Genomic DNA, 22,407 nt, shown 5'->3' on the forward strand with positions numbered 1-22,407 from the left:
TATGCTTTAGGCTGGAAGAGATCGTCAGAGTGTGCTGGCATCGCAGCGCATTCTCCCGGCTTCTTAGGTCTTGCCGCGCACAGGTTTGCAGCCGGGGGAGCAGCCTAGGCTGCAGCTGCCTTTCTGCAGGAGCAGAGGTACCCTAGTGGCGGCGTCATGGGCAGGAAAGTCACTGTTGCTACCTGCGCCTTGAATCAGTGGGCGCTGGATTTTGACGGCAACTTGCAGAGGATTTTGAAAAGTAAGCCGAAGAGCACGGTCTATGGGCACTAAAGGGAGGAAAGGGCAACTTAAAGAAATAGCGGGCGAGGAAAGAGAGGTGAATTCCCGCATCAGGGAATAGTCAGGGCGACAAGTGGGACCTGCAGCCGAATGTTGCAGTACGGAGCGCTTCTCTTTAGGGTGCCAGCCAGGCAGCTGTGCCCCTTTCCGGGATACTCCGTCCCGTTCTCTCTCCCTGAAGTCCCACTGCCTTTCCAGCCCTTTGCGCTCTGCGACCCCTGAACATGCTCGCTCCTCGTCGCGCTTCTCCCCCGCAGCACTGAAAATTTGTTGACTGTGAAGCCTCCTTCGGAGCCTATTTATAGCCCCCTCTTGTCCATGGTGTTTTGATATATGTTTTGATACATAAAGATCCACAAGGAATGACTTGCATGGGGCTGTTGTTATAATTGCGAGGTGTGAAGAGCAAAAACTAAACCTTTCTAGCCCATGTGCTCATTCACTAGATAGTAGAACCTTTTTGCAAGGGGAAGGAAAAACATCCAAGGTGCAACCTTAAAAAAAGAATATTCTGCTTCTGTTTATTAAATTCAATCAAATGGTCAATCTCCTTTCTGAAGCGAAATTGAGTGCAGAATTTAACCGTCAGTCTACCACCTCATTCTGTAATCTATATACTTGGTTCATGTGTTCATGCATGCTTAATATATTTGTGCTTGCGGCGGAGATACATTTTCTATTGATAATAGATAAATCAGAAATGGAATAAGTGGAACTCTGTTTTATATGTCTATCAGAAGTAAGTCAATTTGAGACATGTAAGTCAATGAGACATTCTTCCAGGTAGATGCAATGGAAATTAAATAACATATAGACTTCCCAATCACTATGGTGAGTGAGAGCAGGAGGCACATCTGAAAACAGAGTTGCTGGTTTTAGTTCTGTTCTATAATTGTATATAATTTTAACACAAAATACTTAATGAAGGGAGAAAACAAACACTAATGTAGTAGACTAGTAAATCTGCAAGAAAATAGAAGACATCTGTGTTGAATGGAAGTGTATGTGTGCATATACGGGACTCATGTTTCTGTTGATCTTCTGTTATGGAAGTGCAGATAATACCTGGACTTGCATTAAGTTACCATGGGGTAAGATTTTAAAGAAGAGAACACATGGCTTTACAGCATTTGGAGCTGGTCTGATGAGTATCTGAGATCTTGGAGATCAGTAATTAGATTTCCTATCTGTTTCAGTTTGAGGATACCCAGTCACAGCTTACCACTATGTTGCTTGGTTACACAAGTCAGCATCCATATACATATTCTTGTAGCCAGAAGGGCTAGGAATTTGCTTCTGTATTCTCTTGTAGGCACCACATTGTGCAGTTTTCCTGTGCTTTACAGAGTTGCAGCGTATCCATATCCTTGGTTCTACTTTTAAATGTATGATCCTTACCCTGCCAACTGATTATAGAAGATTCATAATTTTATTTTAATTTTGTAGGTATTGAAGTTGCTAAATGCAAAGGAGCAAGGTACCGACTTGGGCCAGAACTTGAAATTTGGTGAGCATCTCTTAGTCCGGACTTAAACTTTCTTTCTCTTGGCCACTGTTCTGCCATGAGTCTTAAGACACTGCTGCTCTTAGGTTCTAGGTGGTGACCCAGCATCCTTCTGCTTCAAAAGCTAAGCTTTCTATGCTCAAGGGGGAAGATCTTCTTTCCTGATGGCCAGGTCAGTCCCAGGATACCACAAAGTGACTTGTTTCCTGGGGACATCTGACTCAAGAGGCTTCAGATCAACCCCTGAGGAGGATTCCTCCAAGCAGGGCATGACATCTCCCCACGCAGATGATCAGTACTGTTAAAACTGGCTGATGTTTGAATTAGGGGTGTAGTTGGAACATTGTGCTCCTTTATGGGATGAGTTGTCCCTAACTGGGTGTTCCTCAGTATCTCTTCCTTCTCACCCTGAAATTATAGGAAAACCCTTTTCACCATTTGTTGGGGAAAGAGAGGAGCAGAATGGGAAAAGTATGGATATTTCAGGCACATTCAATGAACGAACAATGTAGCAAATACTTCTTATGTAGTTACTGCAGTTATTTCTTTGGTATTGATAACCCAAGTGACTTAAACGAGGGCCATTTAATGGAAACCAATTGATTTTACTGATGTAAGTACTTGCTTCATAGAAGGCCAGTTTTCTTTGAGATATTGCTTCTTCGGACTAAGTTATATGTGTTTTTTGGGTACCCAAAAGTAAGTTGCTAAAATCCTTATGACAATACTATAATTAAGCAAAGGTTACAAAATACTGTTCAAGCTTTTGCATTCTACAGAACTCTGTCAGGCAGATGATAAATAAAGTATTTTAAAAAGGGGAAGGGGGAAAAGTCTGTGCTTAGTGACTGTCTTAATATAGGAAGTGAAAGGAGGCCGCAGACGTTCAAATTAGACTCTACGAAGGACAGAGATGGTTTCACATTAATGAGCACACACATGACTATTTTGTGATGTGTAACTCTTGAGGAAGTGCCCTCCCTGCCATTTGTACACACACACACAAATGGACAGACAAATGGACTCAGTGTGAACATGTGAGGTGTGCACAACTTCCTGCCTACTTATTGCTCAAGTTTATATTCTCCTTTCCATCAAGGCAGTGAACATGAAATACAGTGACATCAAAACAGCCATAAATATAAGAGCCAATGCAGCAGAGTTCAAATTAGTCAGCAGTAAAACCAGACACTCTGTGTTGCGAGCCATGATCGACTGGGTCATGCCACAGGGAAAGCCTGTGCCTGCAGATGGCTTTAAGGACATCTTCAAACTACATAGCATAATAGTAACTGGGGAGATGCTCTGGGGTGGGTACTGCAATGCTGAATGCTCTACAGCAGGCAGTCCCAAGGCAAACCTCAGGTGTATGCGGTGCCCTCAGAAAAGTTTCCATTGATCACGGAGATCACGCAAGGACATAAGGGGCAAGCGGCTTCCTAAGGTAATGATAAGCTGTGCTGAAATGATACTGGTTTAGGTGTTATCTCTCATGGAAGCAGCTCAGAGCTTTTGCTTTAATGGGTATAATATGTGTTTGTTTAATCTGCTTTTCTACGGTTTATCTTTTCTGTGCAGTGGCTATGGCTGTGCAGATCACTACTATGAGTCCGATACACTCTTGCATTCATTTCAAGTTCTGGCAAAGCTCTTGGAATCTCCTGTTACTCAAGACATAATATGTGATGTTGGAATGTAAGTATTTCATAATTACAGTGTATCATGGGTTTCTTTGGAAAAAAACTTGAATATTTGCTTTGGATTACGTTATATGATAAATACAGTATTTTCTATGTGGGATTAACACATTTATTTATCTTTTAAATTAATATCCCATCATTTTGCTTGCAATGAACACAAGGCATTTTACATAATCCTCCTCTTCCTCTTCATTTTATCCTCATAACAACCCTATGAGGTAGGTTGGTCTGAGAGTCAGTTATAGTCCCAGAGACACACAATGAGTTTCATTGCTGAGTGTGGATTAGAATCCAGATCACCCAAATCCAACACTCTAACTACTGCACCACAGTGGTTGTCAATGTGAAGGCCTGTTCATACATAAAAATAGTAGCATCTGTTGAAAGACTAGCATCAGGCTCTACTTTGTCTAGTTGAAGAACAAAATTTAGCAGTGGCAAAATTTTGTTTCTGCTAAGTGACAATCTTTTAGTGAGATCACAGTAGTCAGTATTTCTGGTACGTGCTATACATGAGAGATTTGGATGCAGCAGTGACTGTAGGTTTGCATAAGATACTCCACATTAGATTTAGTTCTGGTCTTTATTTAAGGACAAAGCCTGCAATAAGGGCCTGATGTCACTGGACTTTCTTATTTCCACAGGCCGATTATGCACCGGAATGTTCGCTACAACTGTAGAGTGATCTTCCTGAACAAGTATGTGAATGCTTTTCACCATCTACCGGTAACATCTATGCATGCTTGTCTTGCTAGTATATTTTATTCCAATTAATTTCAGCAGAAGTCAGAGTTGTTTTTCCAATCATTGAAAAAATAGGATCTAAGGATTTCTAAGGTAGTCTAGTACAACTCTTGGTAATGCAGGAAATCTACTTCTGCAACATCTCCACTCGATGGCCATCCAGCTTCTGCCTCCAGCTTTCATCCATCCAAGTATCTCCCACAAAACTAAGGATAATTTACCATCTTCTGAAGGAATCTGTTTCACTTTTAAACAGATCATACTATCAGGTTATTCTTTCTAATGCTTTGCCTAAATCATTTTGTCTCTTAATTTGAACCTGCTGTTTCAGGTCCTATCCTCTCAAGCTATGGGAAATTTTCTCTACTAGCTACACCATAGCCCTTCAAAGGTTTGAAGATAGCTAGCATATTCCCATTTAATCATTATTCTCCAGGGTTAAATGTATCCTTCAACCTTTCCCCCTATGACTGGCTCAAATATTTCAGTTTTGTTTGGTTTCAATGCATATGTTCATAGTAGCTTCCCCCCCACCACCTTTTTGTATGATTTTTCAAGGAAAATTCTTCTGATACGCCCAAAGGTAGCACTGGCAAATACAGGAAACTACCGGGAAATGCGATGGTTCACTCCTTGGAACCGACCAAGGTAGGCTTTGTTCTTCTGATAGTCACTGTAAAGTGCAATATTACACCTGTTTAGACAGAAAAAAGGTCCTGCAATTCCCAGCCTCCCTCCAGACAGCCATATAAGCTTGGATATGCTGGAAACTGTAGGACTTTTGTCTGTCCAAGGACAGATAGGTATGCATCTTTAATGAACTGTGCTCATCCTTGATATTTGTATTGCAAACCTGTATTAGAAGAAGGCTTCAGAAGGCGTTACCGTGCAGTTTTTACCATGCAAACATATACCATGCAGAACTTCTGTGAAATGGTTGTTCAAGCAGAAAGCTGTGGATTCAAAAGAGTGGTTTTGTAGTTTGGAGCTCAGGCCCCACCTTTGCCTTCTGCTTAGGTTCTTGGACAATTTTTTAAAAAGTTTTACTAGTTTGCTTTCTGAGAAACAGGTGTCTTGTGAGCAATCATCCGCCCCAGGGCAGCCATTTTGTGACCAGGCAAGTCCCCATGGCATCCATTTTTGAGAGTGTCTGTGGCACTGGCAAATCTCCAGATATGCCCACTGATCCAGGATTCTCCCTGGAGTGGACCATTGACCTGTGTGTTCACCTGGGCATTGATGACTGGTTAGCTCTGTTGTGGATTGATCAATTTGTTTACCAGAGGTTTCATATACGTCAATATTCATTAACCTTTTAATACTGTTGTTATCCATCTGGGTATTTTTATGTGAAGCGGGATATCAATGGAAATAATAAATAAATAACTCAAATAATTTGTTCTTCAGGCATGTGGAAGAATATTTTCTTCCTAGGATGATACAAGAAATAACAAGTCAGGTGAGCTGCTTACCTGGTGGAGACTAGTATGTTTTTAATCTTCAGAAGTTATGCACAAATGGTTCCAATGAGATTGTAGAAGTTTGATAGCCTATTGTTCTATTTTGAGAAATAACTGCACAACCAGTTATTTATTTTCCACTCCTTCCCCTTATCTTAGGGTAATAATTGAATTCAAAAACAGATCAGGCAGGTTACTTGAAAACTATTAGGATGGATAGCAAAATTTAGGCATACAGGTTCTTGCACTCTGAATTTTCCTAGTGAAATTCATCAAGCATTAAGACTTATGTCAACACCAGTTTCAACCTTCGGCTGCAGTTTAAGGCAGTTTTCACAAGGGGGAGGTACTGTGTAGGCCAAATTCCATGACCTACTCCTAATAATTCCTTTCTCGTTTAAGAGATCAGGAACATTTAAGCCTTTGTAGTCTCAGAAGCGTATCTTGGCTGAGCAAAACTTTCCAATATGTTTGGAAACAAGAATTAGGTATCCTCTCCACTTTTTTAAGGTTCAAAAAGTTTATTGTATGAGTCAAAGGCTATAACAAATACATCAAATGAATGCGCATAAACAACAATATGAATAATTTCAATGATATAAATATAAATATGCTATGAAGAGAAATTAATATTTAATTTTTCCCTGAATTTCCGGTGCAATTTATAGCAATTTTGTCTAATTCTCCTTTCCAGATCTTTTTTTGCTGCCAAAACAAACAAAGCAACTTTATGTGTCACATAACTATTAGGATTATTTAAAAGAAAAAGATCTGTTTCTGCCAAGGCATTCAGTACTTGCATGATAGCTTGCAAGGGTTTCAAATATATCTCTGTGGGGTCAATTTATTGAGGACAGATCATCATGTAATGAGCAATGTCTTCAACTTGATATAAACCACAAATATATAATCTGTGTTCAAGAGGCACCTTGTTATGTTGCCCATCCAAAACTGCAGCTGGCATAACTTGAAATCACAGCTCAAAGGTGCTTCTTACTGCAGATGGGGTCAATCTGGGCAGATAGCTAGCTCTATAATGCTCTGTTTTCAAAAGAGGAAACCATAGTAATCCCTGTTGCATGTTATGTTTTAATTCAGAGTATAACTGCCATAAATTTAGTTTCAGAAAAATGTTGGTATTCTGACAGAGATTGTACATGAAACATGTCTCAGTCATATTTTCAGTCAGATATTTTCATTAATGTTGATGGTGTGTGGGTTACTCTTTTCTCCCCTCCAACAACCCATTTTCACTCTTTGCTTATCTTAGGAAAGTGTCCCATTTGGCGATGCAGTACTAGCAACTTTAGATACTTGCATTGGGACTGAAATATGTGAAGAATTGTGGACACCAATGAGGTAAGACTGTTGAACTGAAATCTAGAGAAAATATTCCTGGAATTGCAAAAATGAATCAAACTGTGTCCTGCTCTGACTGAGTCCAACTTTTAGCAAGGCAAATGTTATAGGAAACTCAATTTAGTAGGCAAATGATCAGGCACAGGTTTACCAGGTAAACAAGGGTTTTCCAGAGAGAGAGGCCCCACATACAATCAAGAGCAAGATTCAGGAGCTCAGTCATATTTTAGACTGAACTTTTTGGTTCAGGCATTTTTGACAAATAGGCTGAAACTGCACAGATGAATGAGGCTTTTCAAAGGAAGGCTACTTACGTACAATGTTTCTGCAGTAGAATTATGAACAGTGCATTTTTTACAGAAGGATTCAAATTGACCTTGTTTGGATGTCACAACAACCCACCACATGTATACCCTGTGATAGGTTGGTTGCTTTTCCAACAGTGAGCCCAACGAATGATTGGGCCCACTGTGGATACTTGCCTCTCTTCACTCCCTTCCACCCCCCTCATTTCACCAGGCAGTGTAAGTTTACCAGACAGTCACTTGGTGAGAATGGTAAGGGGACTTTGCCCCTCTCGTCAAGCAGCTCACTGTCTACACGATCTCAGTCATGGTGGGTTGTGCTGTCCCAGTCTGAATGAAGCAACAAGCCTTCATGGGTGAAGCAAACCTGGTTAGGCAACACAGTCCACCTGTGATAATAAACAAGTGTGGGTGGTTGTGTCATCTGAATGCTGGCCATTGGATTGGATCTGGAGTAACATTTTGCATTTGTGGAAGTGATAGTGATCCAACAGAGATTCCCACTGGAGAAAATGAAGTGTTTTTCACTGACACTGACACTATCCCCTGTGCTACCTCCCACACCATTTTAGAAAGTTCCTTAATCCTCCAGAGTAGCTTTTCAGAAAGTTGTATGGGAAAGGAGGAATCTTGTGAGAATCACCTCTTTCTCTTTCTTTTCTAGTGAGAACATTCTATAGGCAGAATTCTGCTAAAAGAATTTTTCCCAAATATCACTCTAGATCAGGGGTCTCAAACTCAACTTACCTGGGGGCCACTGGAAGTGGAGTCTGGGTGAGGCTGGGCCGCATCAAGGATTCCACCACCACGGTGGTGGTGGGCCGCTCATCCCGCGGCTGGCCCGGGCGCCGCTGGCGCTTTGAAGCCGCAGGGCCCCTCCCCATGCCCCGCCCATCCCGGCAATTGGCCCGCAGGCTGCAAGTTTGAAACCCCTGCTCTAGATGGACTGAAATTTTTCAGACACTTAAATACAAGTATTGCTGTTGTGGGGTTAATTCTTCCTGATTTCATTCTCTGCTTGCTCATTCATGGTTAACATTCTGTGGCATGGCCAGTACAGCAGTACTTATTTTGTAGAGCTGCAATCTCTTTTGTTTATTTGTGGTTGCTCAATTTCACAGTCCTCACATTGAAATGGGTATTGATGGAGTGGAGATCTTCACAAATTCCTCTGCAAGTCACCACATATTAAGAAAAGCTAACACTCGAGTGGAACTGGTAAAGTTTGCAACAGCAAAGGTAGATCATCCTGAGATTCATTTTATAATAGTTACACACATGCTTATTACCTTTATGTCCCTTTAGTAGAACTCAAAGGCTCACATACAAAGTTCCTCAGAAGTCTCCTGTCCCTGGGCTAGCGCTGACTAGACCTCCTTAGCTTAACCAAAGTATTTGCATCATGTATGTTCAGAGCATGGTCCTGGTTTATTGCTTTGGCCATAGTATTATCCTTTATAAACTGGGAGTTAATCATAGGACTCTGCCTTAGATTGGCCTATTTAGTCCAGTATCATCAAAGTGACTGGTTGGTAGCAGAGAGGAATCAAGTTCTTTTGGCAGGGCTACTTCAGCCTTATCTTCGGATGCTGAAGTTTGAACCTGGGATCTCCTTCATGCAAAGCACATGCTCCAGCAGTGAATTACAGTCCCTCATCTTGCAAAGAAAAGCAGAGCCATTGCCATCCCTTTCAGATTGTTGTACCTTCCACCCCTCTCTACAGGGCCAGCGCAAACAGGAAATCTGGCTATTTAATGTCTCCATGCAGCCCCTCCTGTGTGTGAAAAATTCCAAGAAGTTTTCTTGGAATTGGCCTGTAAGCAGATGCAGGCTGTATTGACCAGAAACTATTTTTGCAATCAGAGCAGTTGAGCAAAATTGTGATTTTGGTTATGGAAATAAAGTATGTATCTATGAAATGTATCTGTATGCAACTAAATCCCCCTAAAACTCTCTGCTTGATTCTGTAACTGATAAGGTTTATGTTAGTAATCTCTAAATTAGATTACAGCAGTGCATTTTAAGTAGGGCTGCCTTTAAAGACAGTATGAAAGCTGCAGCTTGCATGTAGAGGCCAGATTGATGGTAGCGACCGGAAGAGCTGAACATGATTCTGGCTGCTTATACTGGCAGCCTGTACATTTTGGACCCCAATTCAGTGTGCTGGTTTTGACCTGTAAATGCTTAGATGGTGTGAAACCTTGATGGAGCAGCTTTCCTGGTATGAGCCTTTTACTTTTGCAGAGGTGGTACCATAAGAGATCTTTCTTCTACTTGTTTTCTTGCTTTTACACAGGTAATCCCAAATGTTTGTAAAGATTTGTTGAGTACTGCCCCTTGAGCAATATGAAATAGGACTCAAAAGCAGCATCAGCAACACAGTGCTCCTGTGTAAAGCTCCCTGTATCGCTTCAGTGATGGCCTAAACTAGGCTCCCCTTATGTTGCTTAGAGCAGCTCTCTTACAATGTAATGACAAAAGATTTGCTGTTATATTTAAAAGGTTGACATAGTTACTCTTACTGCATTTTAATTATATGTGTTTGCGGTGTTTTGCTTAGAATGGTGGGATATATGTGTTAGCTAATCAGAAGGGCTGCGATGGAGATCGTCTGTATTATGATGGCTGTGCAATGATCTCTCTGAATGGGGACATTGTTGCTCAAGGACTTCAGTTTTCTCTGGATGATGTGGTAATGCATATTTATTTACTTACTACAAGACTCATTAATGGAATTTCAGGGCTCTTGCCTTTTTAAATCTCTATACAGAATAATAGGCATAGAAACTTATACAGTAAAATAAAAATTGAGAGTACGTTTATTTAAAATGAGGAATAAAACATCAATAAGACACAACAGTTAAGAAAAATTGGAGGATGCAATCCTATGCAAGGTTGGAAGAAAAAGCCTACAACTCCAGCAAAGCTTTTAAAGCTTTTTTTAACTTGCATAGAATTGAACCTTTAAGAGGTCTTTTTAAACTCACAGGTGAGGGACTCATATGTACTTCTTGAGGGAGAATATTCTATTAATATTGGGGCATGGCTTCAAAGATTCATTTCTAGTCCCTTTCAGCCTAACATCTTCATATATGCTTATATGCTGTTAGACACACCTGATATTAATGTTTGCATGTAAACATTAGTGTGTGCATGTTAAATACTAATATGCCATCACTGGGTTTAATTCCATGTTACAGAGAAGCTAGAGGCTATTATGTCTTCAGTATAAAATAGAAATGTAATGAGAAATGATTTTGAAGACTCTATACTTTTTAGTTATTTGGCTCTTCTGTCATTTTTCAGGAAGTTTTGGTTGCTACTCTGGACTTGGAAGATGTCAGAAGTTACAGAGCAGAAATATCTTCTCGAAACCTAGCAGTAAGAATTCATCACATTATTTTTCCCTCCATAATAATTTAATAAGGTGTTTTATTGGGGTAAGTTGCTTTGCTAACTAAAAATGGAATTCTAGAACATAGGAAAATATAGATTACTTTAACAGAAAGATGTGATTACCTCTCTTTTCTGAATTTTCTTTCTTTTCTTCCTTCCTTCCTTCCTTTTTGTTTTTGGACTGGCTAGGCAAATGAAGTGACACCTTACCACAGAATAAAAGTAAAGTTTGCCCTGTCAGGTTTTGATGACACGTGTGTATCTACAAGTGAGCCAATCCAGTGGAGGTATCATAGTACTTCAGAAGAGATCAGGTAGGTGAAACCTGTGTAGCTTTGGAGCACAACTTTTTGTTCACACTGCAAGAGCTGCTAGAGCAGCACAGGTGAGATAAGCAGAGCAAAATTGAACAGTTCCCTCCCATTTTGAATTTTTCAACAGGGAGAAATCTCCTTGTCGCACTCTGAAATATACACTTCTGTCTGAAAGATGCATTGGTATTGGAAACTGTGGGCCTGCTCTACAGCTCTTAGAAGGAAAGTACAAGGGAACAAGAGTTGCCTCTCCCCCATTTTTTCCTCTCTGCCCATCCTCAAAACCAGGGCAACTTGTCGCCCTTTGAGTCTTTTAGCCCCCACCTCCCAAGAGCTCTCAATATTGGCCGTATTGGCTAGGCTAATGGGAGTTGGAGACCAAATGCTCAAAGGATACATAAGCTCTTTAAGCAGTTAATGGGTCTTTGCTGCAGGGGATGGTGCAAGGAGACAGTTTTGTTTTTGCATCTGCCTGGAACAGAATTTGAGTTTCTCTTTCAACATAGTTTCTACATGTGCCTCTTAAGGAGCAATTCTGCGGCATTTTGACAGCTTTTGAGGGATCATAAGATTTTTGGATTCATCGTTCCAAGATCAGAGGCAGCATTCTGTCTTCAGAGCTAGGACCTAGTGCTCTGAGCCACCCCTATTTGCAACATGTGCAGAAGGAACTGTGCCACCTGTGCAGGTGTAGAAGAAAATATCAGGACTGTAGGTCAACAAGAACCAAGGAAATGCATCCAGTCCTTCAAGCATGGGTAGATATAAGACTCAAAGTGGACAGACTTTGCAGATAAGCTACAGCACTCCCCTGTTCTCTCTATGCTGTGCCACAAGCCATTTGGTTCTCACCTGTTCTTTCAGTGATTCTTCAAATGAGTGACACTGCTACATTCTCTAGTCTTATATCTCCTCCCAGCTTGATGTCTGCATGTGGTACTGTCAGCTCTTTCCAGTTTCCCCTTTAGGCTGCTGAAAACTGTCTCACTACATAGTCTATCTCTCAAGGAGCATTTTATAGCTTTTGTCTTACTAGGTGGTTCAAATCATGTATATTTGTGACCTATGAGATTAAAAAAAATGTATGCATCACAAAGGCCACAGCTGCCTCAGCAATTTTTCTTTATTTTTCTCGTCTTCAGTGGAGTTCTTTAAGGTAACTATTTGATGTGAGCATCATATTTTCATTAGGCATTACAAACTAAATGATAAACTTTGGCTGAACCAGCCTTTGGACATACAGCATTATAACAGGTTTTCCTTCAGGCTTTGGTTCAGATTGCTTTGGGGTCCATCCTGTAGGAATGGTAGCTTTTGTACATCCTGTGATGGACATCTCCTTGCATCAGATGAGAATGGAGCTCCAATCTGATTTGTTCTGCAGGAACATTCCTACTGCACCCTGTGGTAGGCTGAGCAATTATGCTTTTCCAAAGGGAACTTGGCAATCATAAGAGATGGGGTTTTGCTCTTCCATTGTCTAAATTTTCTTCTATCTCTGCTCCTGGCTGCTAAGTGAAAACACTCAGCTAAAAGAGAACTGGCTGGGCAGAAGTCAGGACCAAGATATAAAGCTTGGATGCATGTTCCTCGTCTGTACTGGGCAGTGAGATAACCCCTGTTAGATGTCTCCTGTATACCAAATCAGAATGGAATGTTATGATAAGCAAGCTTTCCAGGCTTCTTGAACCAATGTTTCGAACAGTTTCAGCAAATCTAAAACTTTGGATGCCTCTAGACCATTTATCTCCCCTTCCCTGGTAAATAATTTTTAGTACTGTTAGTGGACTGTTTGTTTCTTGGATTGCCAAGTGTTTCAGTTGTTTTATCAAAATGGTTCTACTGTTTTCCCAGCACACAATACTGCACAGCAACAGTATATTTGTGAGTTGCAGTCAACATCCTCTGAAGATCCATGCACAGCTTCTCACTTCATAGTGTATATTTTGTCACATCCTAATTTCGACTTTGTCATAGTGCCTTGTTTTCTGTAAAAAAAATGTTCATCCAATAGCTTCATTGGGTTCACTCTCCATTTCTTAGCTTAACCTACATCATGAGGTTGTTGGGAGGACAAAACAGGGTGGTGAGAAGTATGTACAATTCCTTGAGCTCATCAGGGAAAGATGGGATAGAAATGAGATGTCAAAAAGTGAAATAGATTGTCGTTCTGAGGTCACTTCTTTCGTGACATTTTGTGTTATGCTTCTAGCACTAGAACACAGATATGTAATCATGCTTCAGTTGTGAAGGGTCACACTTGAAAAGAGGGGAGAAGAACATTCCTTCCCTTTTCCTCCCTTCCTGCTTGCTGTTTGTATGTATTTTGAAATAGCAGTGCAGAAAAGCGGGGGAAAAACAAAAGCTGAGAAACCATCATACAAGTCACAGCTAAAAATAAAAGGTGTTGGGCCAGGGGAAGCGACAAGACCATTTGGAAGGCAACTCTGGGACTCCAGACAAGCCAGATATGCTTATGTGCACTTCATAACTTATTCCATGTGCATGTAACAACAGATGAACCCAAAGACAAAAAAATCACCTGCCATCTTTTTCAGGGAGCATTACATTTTTCCAGTGCAAATCACTAAGGCTGCAATCCTGTGGCCCTTTCCTAGGATTGAGCTCCCTTGAACTCAACAGAGCTTAGTTCCGAGTAAATATGCATTGTATTGTGCTGTGCGTGGTAGGTTTGTGTGGATAGTGTCAATAGAATAATATAATAAAATGTAGATCATGGCAATGTGTGGCATAATTTTGTGAGAACATGTTTTCCATGTTTATCTTCAAATAAGTCCTCTTTTACTTTTAGCCTTGGTCCTGCATGTTGGCTTTGGGACTACTTACGGCGCAGCAAACAGGTAAAGCTTTCTCTTCCTTTATTTGCCAAAGTTCTAAGCACCTTGGCAAACCTTACCACAGTGGTACTGAACTGCAAATGCACAAGCTCAATCTGGCCTGCTTGGAGTCATCCTCCAGGTTGCCCAGATGGCTCTGCTCCTTCCCATGGCCTTACACGCTTTCTTCTCAGTTGTTGATCATATGGTTTCTCAGCCTCTGTTTATTTTCCTCCATTATAAATGGCTGAAATGCTTCTGAGGCTTAATAACTGGGAGTGAATTGTGCTTCTTTTTGACTTTGGTAACAAACCTGATACTTACAGAAAGTTTTTTTTGTTCTATTTGAAAATGTTTTCTACTTACTTTAATCTGTTTGATATGGTTCCATTCATAGCATTCTACTGACCTTAATACTCTAAAGTTAGAGAGAAAACGGAAATCTGCAGTGTCCATGATAGCAAAAATTAGAACGGAGCATTGTTTTAAAAGCAGGTCAAAGCTGGATAACTGTGCATTCTTTGCTACAAATAGTTGGTACACATTCATTTTGTTACATTTGTGAACCACCCGCCTTTCTGCCAAAGCAGTGCTGGTGATTTATATTTGTCCAAGGGACATGATATGAAAGAAAAAAGAGTGAGGAATAAGAGCATGTTCAGGTACCAACTCTTCCATACTATTACAAAATTACTGCATGTAATGTTCACTACACAAAGTGATTCTGAGAAAGGAGGAGCCAAATGACCATTTGTCCAGACTAGCCTATGAAAGATTCACAACTTCCCACAGGGTTGCATCAGTCTGCATTGTCCAAAGCTTTTTTTTTTTTTCTTTTAAGGCATGTGAAGAAGCGTGCATGTTGTCACGATTCTGAGCAAAGGTCTTAAAATAACTGAATGACCTGTGAAGGGACACTATTTGTAGTCAAAATTAAACACAATCAGATTTGAAGTTGCCTGTGTAATTGAGGGGTGCAAGGGAACGATTTTGAAGGTTAATTTCTGAAGTGAAAGAGGCGTGCTTCCCAACAATGTTTCCTTGTGTTTTTGTTGTTCCCATCAATCAGGGAGGATTTCTCTTGCCACTTAGTGGTGGGGTGGACAGTTCTTCTGCAGCCTGCATTGTGTTCTCCATGTGTCGTCAGGTTTGCTATGCTGTACAGAATGGAAGTAAGTACATCTGGAGATTATCAAAGCTTAACTGTACTTGAGTTGGTTTTCAAGCTTTTGGGGAAGACTAAACCTGGGTGCCTGTGTTCCACATGTGCTTGTGTATGTGCTTTGAATTTTGTTTTTTACATTTGTTAACTGCCCAAAGAGCCTTGGCTCTTAGGTGGTATAAAAATGAAATTAATACATAAACAGATAAATGCAGGCAGTCCCCCAGTTGCGAACGTTCTAGTTATGAACAACCTGTAGTTACAAATGTACTGCCATACAGCCTATTAATTACTGAAAATTGTCATCACAATAGAGAGAGAGGAGTGAAAGGGAAAAGAGGTGGGCTGCAAAGCATCACAATAGAGAGGAAGCAAAATAGGAGAGAGGGAAGGCCTCCAACACGTCACCATAGAGAGGAAGCAAAGGGGGGGAGAGGGAGGCCTCCAAAACGTGCTCTCCGTCCTGCCCATCCAGAGAAGGAACTCTCTGGCATTTCTTGCTACAGAGAGGAGGCACTGATGCATTTGGGGGGAGGGAGAGCGAGATAGAGAGTGTGTTTTTTCTACTTTCACAGGGGTCCTGTGCCCCTAACCCCTGCATATGTGGAGGGCTGACTGTGTTATCTGACTTGTATACAAATTCAAATTAAAGTCAAATTTCCATTTTCTCATGAATGGGACTTGTTTGTAATCTGGGAACCATACATTAAGCTATGGTCTCTCCCAAAGGCCTAGTTGAGGATAGTCGAATACTACATGTTACGCTTGTGGTAACCCACTTGTTTTAACTTTAGGATATTGGGCAGCCATGTTGTGGTGTGTAATCTTTTCATAGGAACTGAGCCTTAAAATACATATTCAGTATTCTCCTGCACCTTTTCAGGGAATAATCAATAGTGGAAACAATCTGTCTTCCAGAGAAGCTAGTCCTCCAGTATTGGTTTTCTCATAGACCTGGTTCACATGATCTCCCAGGGCTCAGCATGAGTTATTTAAGCCACAGTATGGTAAAGAATGTGGTGGGCACGATTTGAATATGCAACTTGCAGCTGGGGGTCCTTATGTTGTGTGAACCCTGCCAGTTGGGTTATGTAAGGTTTAGAACAAATGAGGAGTTATGTGAGGATTATTTAACCCTTGAAAAACCCCGCTGGCTAGGTTCAGGCAACATGACAACTTCCTAATTGACATTGTGTATTCACAGTGGCTGCCAACATGTTCTGTAGCTCATGGGAGGTTAAATAACCCACAGTAGATTATACACATTTGTCCCCTGAGAAACTCCTGAGAAGCTTTCATGAAAGCCAGTATTTGCCACATAAATTGAATGCCACTCTTGCAGAATCAGGCCTTATGCTTAGAATGCATGTTTTTAGTTGGAAATAGTATTTACATTAAGATTTCAAACCTCTAAAAGCAGAGTGAGAACATTCTTTTTATTTGATATAGCTAGCTCAAGCATTTTTGAGCTTTAAGACACCCAGAACTTTTCTTCAAGCATTCAGTTTGTGATGCGTGTTACAAATGTAGGTCATTATCATGACCTTATTACAGGGGGCAATTTAAAATCTACATAGACAATGACCAGTGGGGCTTATGGAAAGTTCTGGGGATTGTTGGGCCAAGGTGCGAATGGGGCAGAGGGTGGGAGACTTGGGCTACTTGGATTGCTCACTCTGTTTGTGATGTCTCAGGCCTGTCTCTTGTGCTCCTTACATGCAGGAAAGCCTCTGCATGAGGAGATTGCTGGCTCCTGGAGCAGCGCAAATGGGGTGCCACTTCAAAGCACCTCTCCAACAAAGGGAAGGACAAGGCAGGAGCGCCAGGCAGGGCTGTCTTTGCAGTCGCTGCTGGTGGAGGTGTCATGCCTCAGTGTCTCGCTGCTGCTGAGGTCCTGTTGCTGCTGCTTTGTGTCAAAAAGCCATGTGCCAGCTGGAAAGATAAGCAGCATGGAGACAGCCAATCAGAGTGTGGCTGCAGCTGCCTCGGCAGTTGCTAGGCACAATGGGACAGTGAAAAATGCAGGCTGGAGCATCTGCAACAGCTGCAGCCACTCTGGCCATCAAACTCAATGGCAGGAACATAGAAACCATGTGGAAACTTGACAGCTAGGGTCATATGTAATAATGAGCCATGGTGAAGCTTGGAACCTTAAAACAAGCCATTGTTTCTCCTCATGGTTTCATGGAAACCAGACATGCCATGCTTCTCCGTGGATGCTGTATTCATACATAACAACAAGCCATGCCTATGTGGTTTCTGGCATAGCTTGTCATGTGTGAAGGCAGACATTGTCTCAGGTGAATTGTTTTAAAAATGTTGCCTTACCCAAAGTCCTTTGCTGGCTCCAGGCTAATATGCCCAAGAGGACTCTAGCATCACTCTGTTAACAATGTGATACAACTAAGGTGTCCTGAGCGAAGGGTTTAATTGAGGAAAATTCTCTTTGTAATGGCATAGAAAAAGAATATAGTCCAGCCAGGGTTAAGCATTTTAGTTTTATTGATTTCAGTGGCAGACTTTGAAATAGGTGTTCAACTATTACATTGAAATCAAGGGCACTTAGAAATGCTCACCTTTGACATACCGGGCAAACATTGTTATCTCTCTTCTGACTCTAGAAGAATACAGTCATTCATTAGTCCTTCTATCTAAACAAAACACTTTAACATATTAAACATTTACCTCACAAACAACAGTTTCTGGTTTAGATTGCATGTATGTTAGAACCCACAACAAACCTAACTGCTGTTTCCAAAATGAAGCATGTTTATCTGAATTCTCTCTTGCTCGCTCTTTCATACAAACTTAATTACATTTCATTTTTGTTCAGACTCTGTATAATTTTAAATTGAGATAAGATATTCTCTTATAATTTTCCAGAAAAGGAATACATGTATATGTGTATATTAATGTGTGAATTTAATTTTATCACTTAAATTTAAAGTAAGCTTTAAACTGAAGTTGGTTCAAGGTTCATCTAATACAGAAGTAAACTTTGTGAAATGACACAGGAGATATTAATTCTGTGTCCTTCCAGAGATGGACATAAAAATGTGTTTATTCAGCTCATCATTCATTCTTCCCTCTGTTCCCACTGCTTTCAGATCAGACTGTCCTGAATGATGTGCGTCAGATAGTAAATGATGAGGTCTATATGCCAAAGGAGCCCAGAGAATTTTGTGGACGCATCTTAACAACTTGCTACATGGCTAGTGAAAACTCTTCTCAGGAGACATACGACAAAGCCAAATCTTTGGCTGAAGAAATAGGCAGGTATATAAAGGATGAATGCTAGGTTAAAAGACACAGTGCAGCAAAAACACACAAGGCTGATCATGGTCTAGTTGTAACAGACAGTGATGCTAGATAGACAGAGAAGACTCCTTGAGCATGCTAGCCTACTTCTGCTGCATCTGGGCAATCGCATTGTTGTAGGACCTGAGAAATAAATGTATAAATAAATAAATAAGTTTGTTCACTTGATAATAAAGTTACCGTATTTTTCCATCCACAAGACGCTCCCATGTGTAGGATGCCCCCCACTTTTCCTACCCATCTCCAGCAAGCAAGCTGCCGCCGCCCGCATGCACCACTTCTCCGCCCCCCCCGCGGCACCTTGCGGCCCCCCCCGCCCATGCTTGCCGCCCACCTGCACATGCCGCCGATATGAGCCCTTCTGAAGACATGGCTCTGTGTACCAAACATGTGTACCATCTTATGCTCTTGTCACAGAATAAGTGGTTTTGTGACACAGGGGCAGTATATAACTTTTTTAGAATATCATTTTTTTAAAAAATGCTCGAATTCCAAGGTCCATCTAATCAAGGGGTGGGCAACTTGTGGCCTTCCAGATGGTTTGGCCTACAATTCCCTTACCAAATGTATGAAGAGCCCAATGTTTTATTATAGAAACTATCTAGAGAGCCATGTGGCTACAAGACAATATATAAAAGTGCCAAATAATAAATAAGTTGCCCACTCCTCAACTAGTTCCATACTGTGTCCAGTACAGGTTAGCCTCTGGAAACTTATGGATGAGGTATGATGGAGATAGCTATCCCGTTTTTGTTTTCTTCAGTAAGGGGGGCAAATTTTTCAGATTTAGGGGCCTCCTTGATATCTGAAGATGTGGTGGGGACTGTGCATGTGAATAAGACAGCAGCAGCAGGTGGGGGCAGCACATATATTTTCACAGTTATTAATTCATGCTCTCTTTCACACTCACAACAGTCACACCTGCCTCCAAGCCTTTATTCCTTGTGGGACACTAATTTAAGATAAACTGACAGAATTGGTCAAAGTGGAGCAGAGATTACTTTTCATCCGACTTAAATATGTGCTTCTTTTCCCAGTTATCATATAAATGTAAACATAGATGGTGCAGTAAAGGCCATTTGGACAATTTTCAGTGCCGTGACGGGAAAGCAGCCCCAGTATCAAGTGCATGGAGGGAGCAGAAGGGAAAACCTGGCCCTACAGAATGTTCAGGTACGGTAAGAGAATGCTGGTTTTTATTATCCTTTCTGATTTCTCTCTCTGGTAGGACACATTACTCATTTACCAAAAGCTCCCTAGGGTGGCTGGCCTCACCATGTGTGTGCAACAGAATTGGATATTATGCTCAGATTTCTCCCTTTCAAGGCTGCTACCAAATCATGTATCTTGTTGCAACTTTAATTCTCTTCCTTCTCTAAATTAATCTGCTGCTCTCCATCCTTAAAAGAAGGCATTTCTGCTGTTTGGTGAAGAGTGCCTTCTAAATGAATCTACCCCTGTTGTCACAGTTACTATATCAAAGAAATTTTCACTTACTCCTTTGTACCATATTTGTCTAGAAACTCACTGCTATTACTGATGTAAAATTCTGTGGTGACCTAACCTTCAGGAAGTTCTGCATGATTAAAACCTGTTTTCTAAATTTGCCTTCTAGGCCAGAGTAAGAATGGTGCTTGCCTACCTGTTTGCGCAGCTATCCCTATGGACTCGTGGAATGCCTGGCGGACTGCTAGTGCTTGGAACAGCCAATGTGGATGAAAGGTTTGTGCATGATCAAGCTCTTCTTCACCGAGAATGAAAATCTGCATTCACTTTCGCAGATACCTGGCAGCAGCAAACATGCTGATGGATTTTGGTTTGAACGTGGACTGAGGTGGTCTATAGTTTCGGATAAGACGACTGTCCAGTATTCTTAGATGTTCCTGTGTAGTACTTCAGAAAGTCTTTTAGTCGTATACTTTAGCCACCAATCTGTTGGTTTTGTTTTTGTATTCTTGTTTCAAATTCTGGTTTTGTTCATTGAGGTTAAATAGTGCACTGCATATGCAATGTAGAAACAATGGTTTATTCACATGCATGAAATGGCCTGAGATATGAATATCCTAGTGTAACGTACACACCAATTGCTTTCTTGGGGTACTCCATGCATCTGATTGAAAATGGTTGATAAACTATGATAGACAAATGGACGAGACAGTTCAGTAAGGAGCACCATCCAACATGGCTGCCTGTAACTCCCTGAACTCAGAGGCTAATGAAGGGCAGGAAGAACACAGAAGCTAGGATTGCCTTCACACTCACTACCCCTCAAATCATTTAGATGGCAGCTTTTGGCCATATAATTGTTTTCCCTCTACTTATGGGGAGAAGAGATTGGATTCTAAACAGAATGGTGGTGCATCTCCCCTCCTCACTCTTCTGCTTCCCTCCCAGCACCTGCTCTGAATAGGATCTCTAATCCTCAAAGTTTCAGGAGTCATGGAAGAAGCTCTGCCCGCTGCAAGTGGAGGAGGAAGGCAAAGATGCAGTCTCCACTGTGGCCTCAGAGGGCTTTTCCAAGGTTCCAGCAGGGTTTTCCATGCCTTTTCTTGTGGTTGGCTAGACAGCATCTACCAGCCACTGGACTGCATCCAAATAATCTATTTAACTGTAGAGATTACTCATTACAGCAATGTGGAAGCACAAAATCTGATTGCTGAGGGCTGATTGTAACTGGTAGATGGCTCAAAGGGGCAAGAAAAAGTGCCTTAATTACTGTTTTTATTCTGATGTATTTTCCTTCTATGGCATTTTCAAAGGCTGGGCACCCTATTGCAACAAGGAGCTAATTTAACGTGTTGATAGTAGAAGCTTTCCCTAGATCAGTTTTCCCCCTCTCCTCTTGGGCAACAGCACTAATGTCCCCACTCCTCTTTCTTTGTATTCAGTTTATTGCTGTACTGCAAATTTAAACCAATTACCGCCCGCTCCCCTTGTCTTTCCACTGTCCCGGGGCGGGGGGCAATACCACCCACTTTAGGAATCACTACAAAGGGCCTTGATCTTATACAGATTATATAAGTAAATTTGCTTGGAAATCAGCACTTAGCATGAATGCTGACTGTTCTTGCATTGATATGTAGACTTTATTTCCAAAGCATTCAAAATGCCCCTACTGTTGGACAATTGCACGGCAGCTTATTCCATCACTCTTGTTACCAGACTGAGTGCCAAGTCAAAATATTTATGCTCTCTTCCTTAGCCTTCAAGGATACTTCACAAAGTATGACTGTTCAAGTGGTGACATCAATCCTATTGGGGGAATTAACAAAACAGACCTGAGAAGCTTTATGCAGTATTGCATTGAGACTTTTCACCTGACATCACTCAAAAGGTAAGAGGTGAAATGATACATAGGCCCAGCCTATATATTCCACTATAAACTGTGCTGGAATCTTGACACTTCCTCTGCTGTGCTTGCTGCATTAGCCTTATGCAAACATTATGAGCCAGACTAGAGCAATGCATGAAGGGATGGAGCACTTCAGCAATGCCCCTTTGCCATCACAAGTAGACAGTGCCTGTCTTAAGAAGAGAGCTTCTGGTGTCTGTGGAGGCTCTCTACAGGAGCCACAACCATGGTTTCCTAACATACTGGCATGTATGGAGAGCCTTCATGGGTAGGAAGAAGCCCTTCAGGAGGGGAAAGCAACAAATGCGACACAGTAGAGGGGGCAGAGGAGTGCTCTGGCTCCTCATGTGTTTGCCCTGTTTGGTTCAGGGTTCAGAATGCCTGGAGGATTATGCAATTCTGGCCCTAATTAGGACTTCAGACAGCATACTCCAGTCCTGATCGCTAAGACAACAAATGGTATAAGTTAATTTAAAAACCCAATCTTATCTGACATAGCTTCCTGAGATCAGTTGCTTTGGCATGGGCAATTTTGTATATCACTAGAAATCTTTCAGAGGATTGCAGCTGAGTGGAAATTGTGAGAGCCAGTGTGGTGCTGGGTTAAGAGCAGGGCTGGGACTCAGGCAATTTGGGTTCTAGTCCCTGCTCAGCCATGGAGCTGAGTGACTCT

The 22,407-nt window shown here is 41.4% G+C and overlaps 1 protein-coding gene across 4 annotated transcripts in view; it reads left to right on the forward strand.

The window, feature by feature from the left end:
• NADSYN1 (NAD synthetase 1) overlaps positions 1 to 22,407 on the forward strand; it is a 32,038-nt gene continuing 9,631 nt past the window's right edge. For 2 of the 4 annotated variants that reach the window (XM_044436637.1, XM_044436638.1), the window contains exons 1-17: positions 1 to 241; positions 1,729 to 1,789; positions 3,365 to 3,481; positions 4,131 to 4,184; positions 4,789 to 4,878; positions 5,638 to 5,689; positions 6,961 to 7,049; positions 8,476 to 8,593; positions 9,916 to 10,047; positions 10,662 to 10,736; positions 10,941 to 11,065; positions 13,878 to 13,926; positions 14,972 to 15,074; positions 18,172 to 18,340; positions 19,420 to 19,555; positions 19,998 to 20,104; positions 21,585 to 21,716. In XM_044436637.1, the coding sequence (XP_044292572.1) occupies positions 157 to 241; positions 1,729 to 1,789; positions 3,365 to 3,481; positions 4,131 to 4,184; positions 4,789 to 4,878; positions 5,638 to 5,689; positions 6,961 to 7,049; positions 8,476 to 8,593; positions 9,916 to 10,047; positions 10,662 to 10,736; positions 10,941 to 11,065; positions 13,878 to 13,926; positions 14,972 to 15,074; positions 18,172 to 18,340; positions 19,420 to 19,555; positions 19,998 to 20,104; positions 21,585 to 21,716 (1,694 nt within the window). In that variant the 5' untranslated portion in view covers positions 1 to 156. Of the gene's footprint in view, positions 242 to 1,728; positions 1,790 to 3,364; positions 3,482 to 4,130; positions 4,185 to 4,788; positions 4,879 to 5,637; positions 5,690 to 6,960; positions 7,050 to 8,475; positions 8,594 to 9,915; positions 10,048 to 10,661; positions 10,737 to 10,940; positions 11,066 to 13,877; positions 13,927 to 14,971; positions 15,075 to 18,171; positions 18,341 to 19,419; positions 19,556 to 19,997; positions 20,105 to 21,584; positions 21,717 to 22,407 lie in introns of those variants that run through there. The other 2 variants (XM_044436640.1, XM_044436639.1) reach the window with 2 other exon arrangements.

This window comes from Varanus komodoensis, unplaced genomic scaffold (genome assembly GCF_004798865.1).
Source record: "Varanus komodoensis strain SLA01 unplaced genomic scaffold, ASM479886v1 scaffold3, whole genome shotgun sequence".
NCBI lineage: Eukaryota > Metazoa > Chordata > Lepidosauria > Squamata > Varanidae > Varanus > Varanus komodoensis.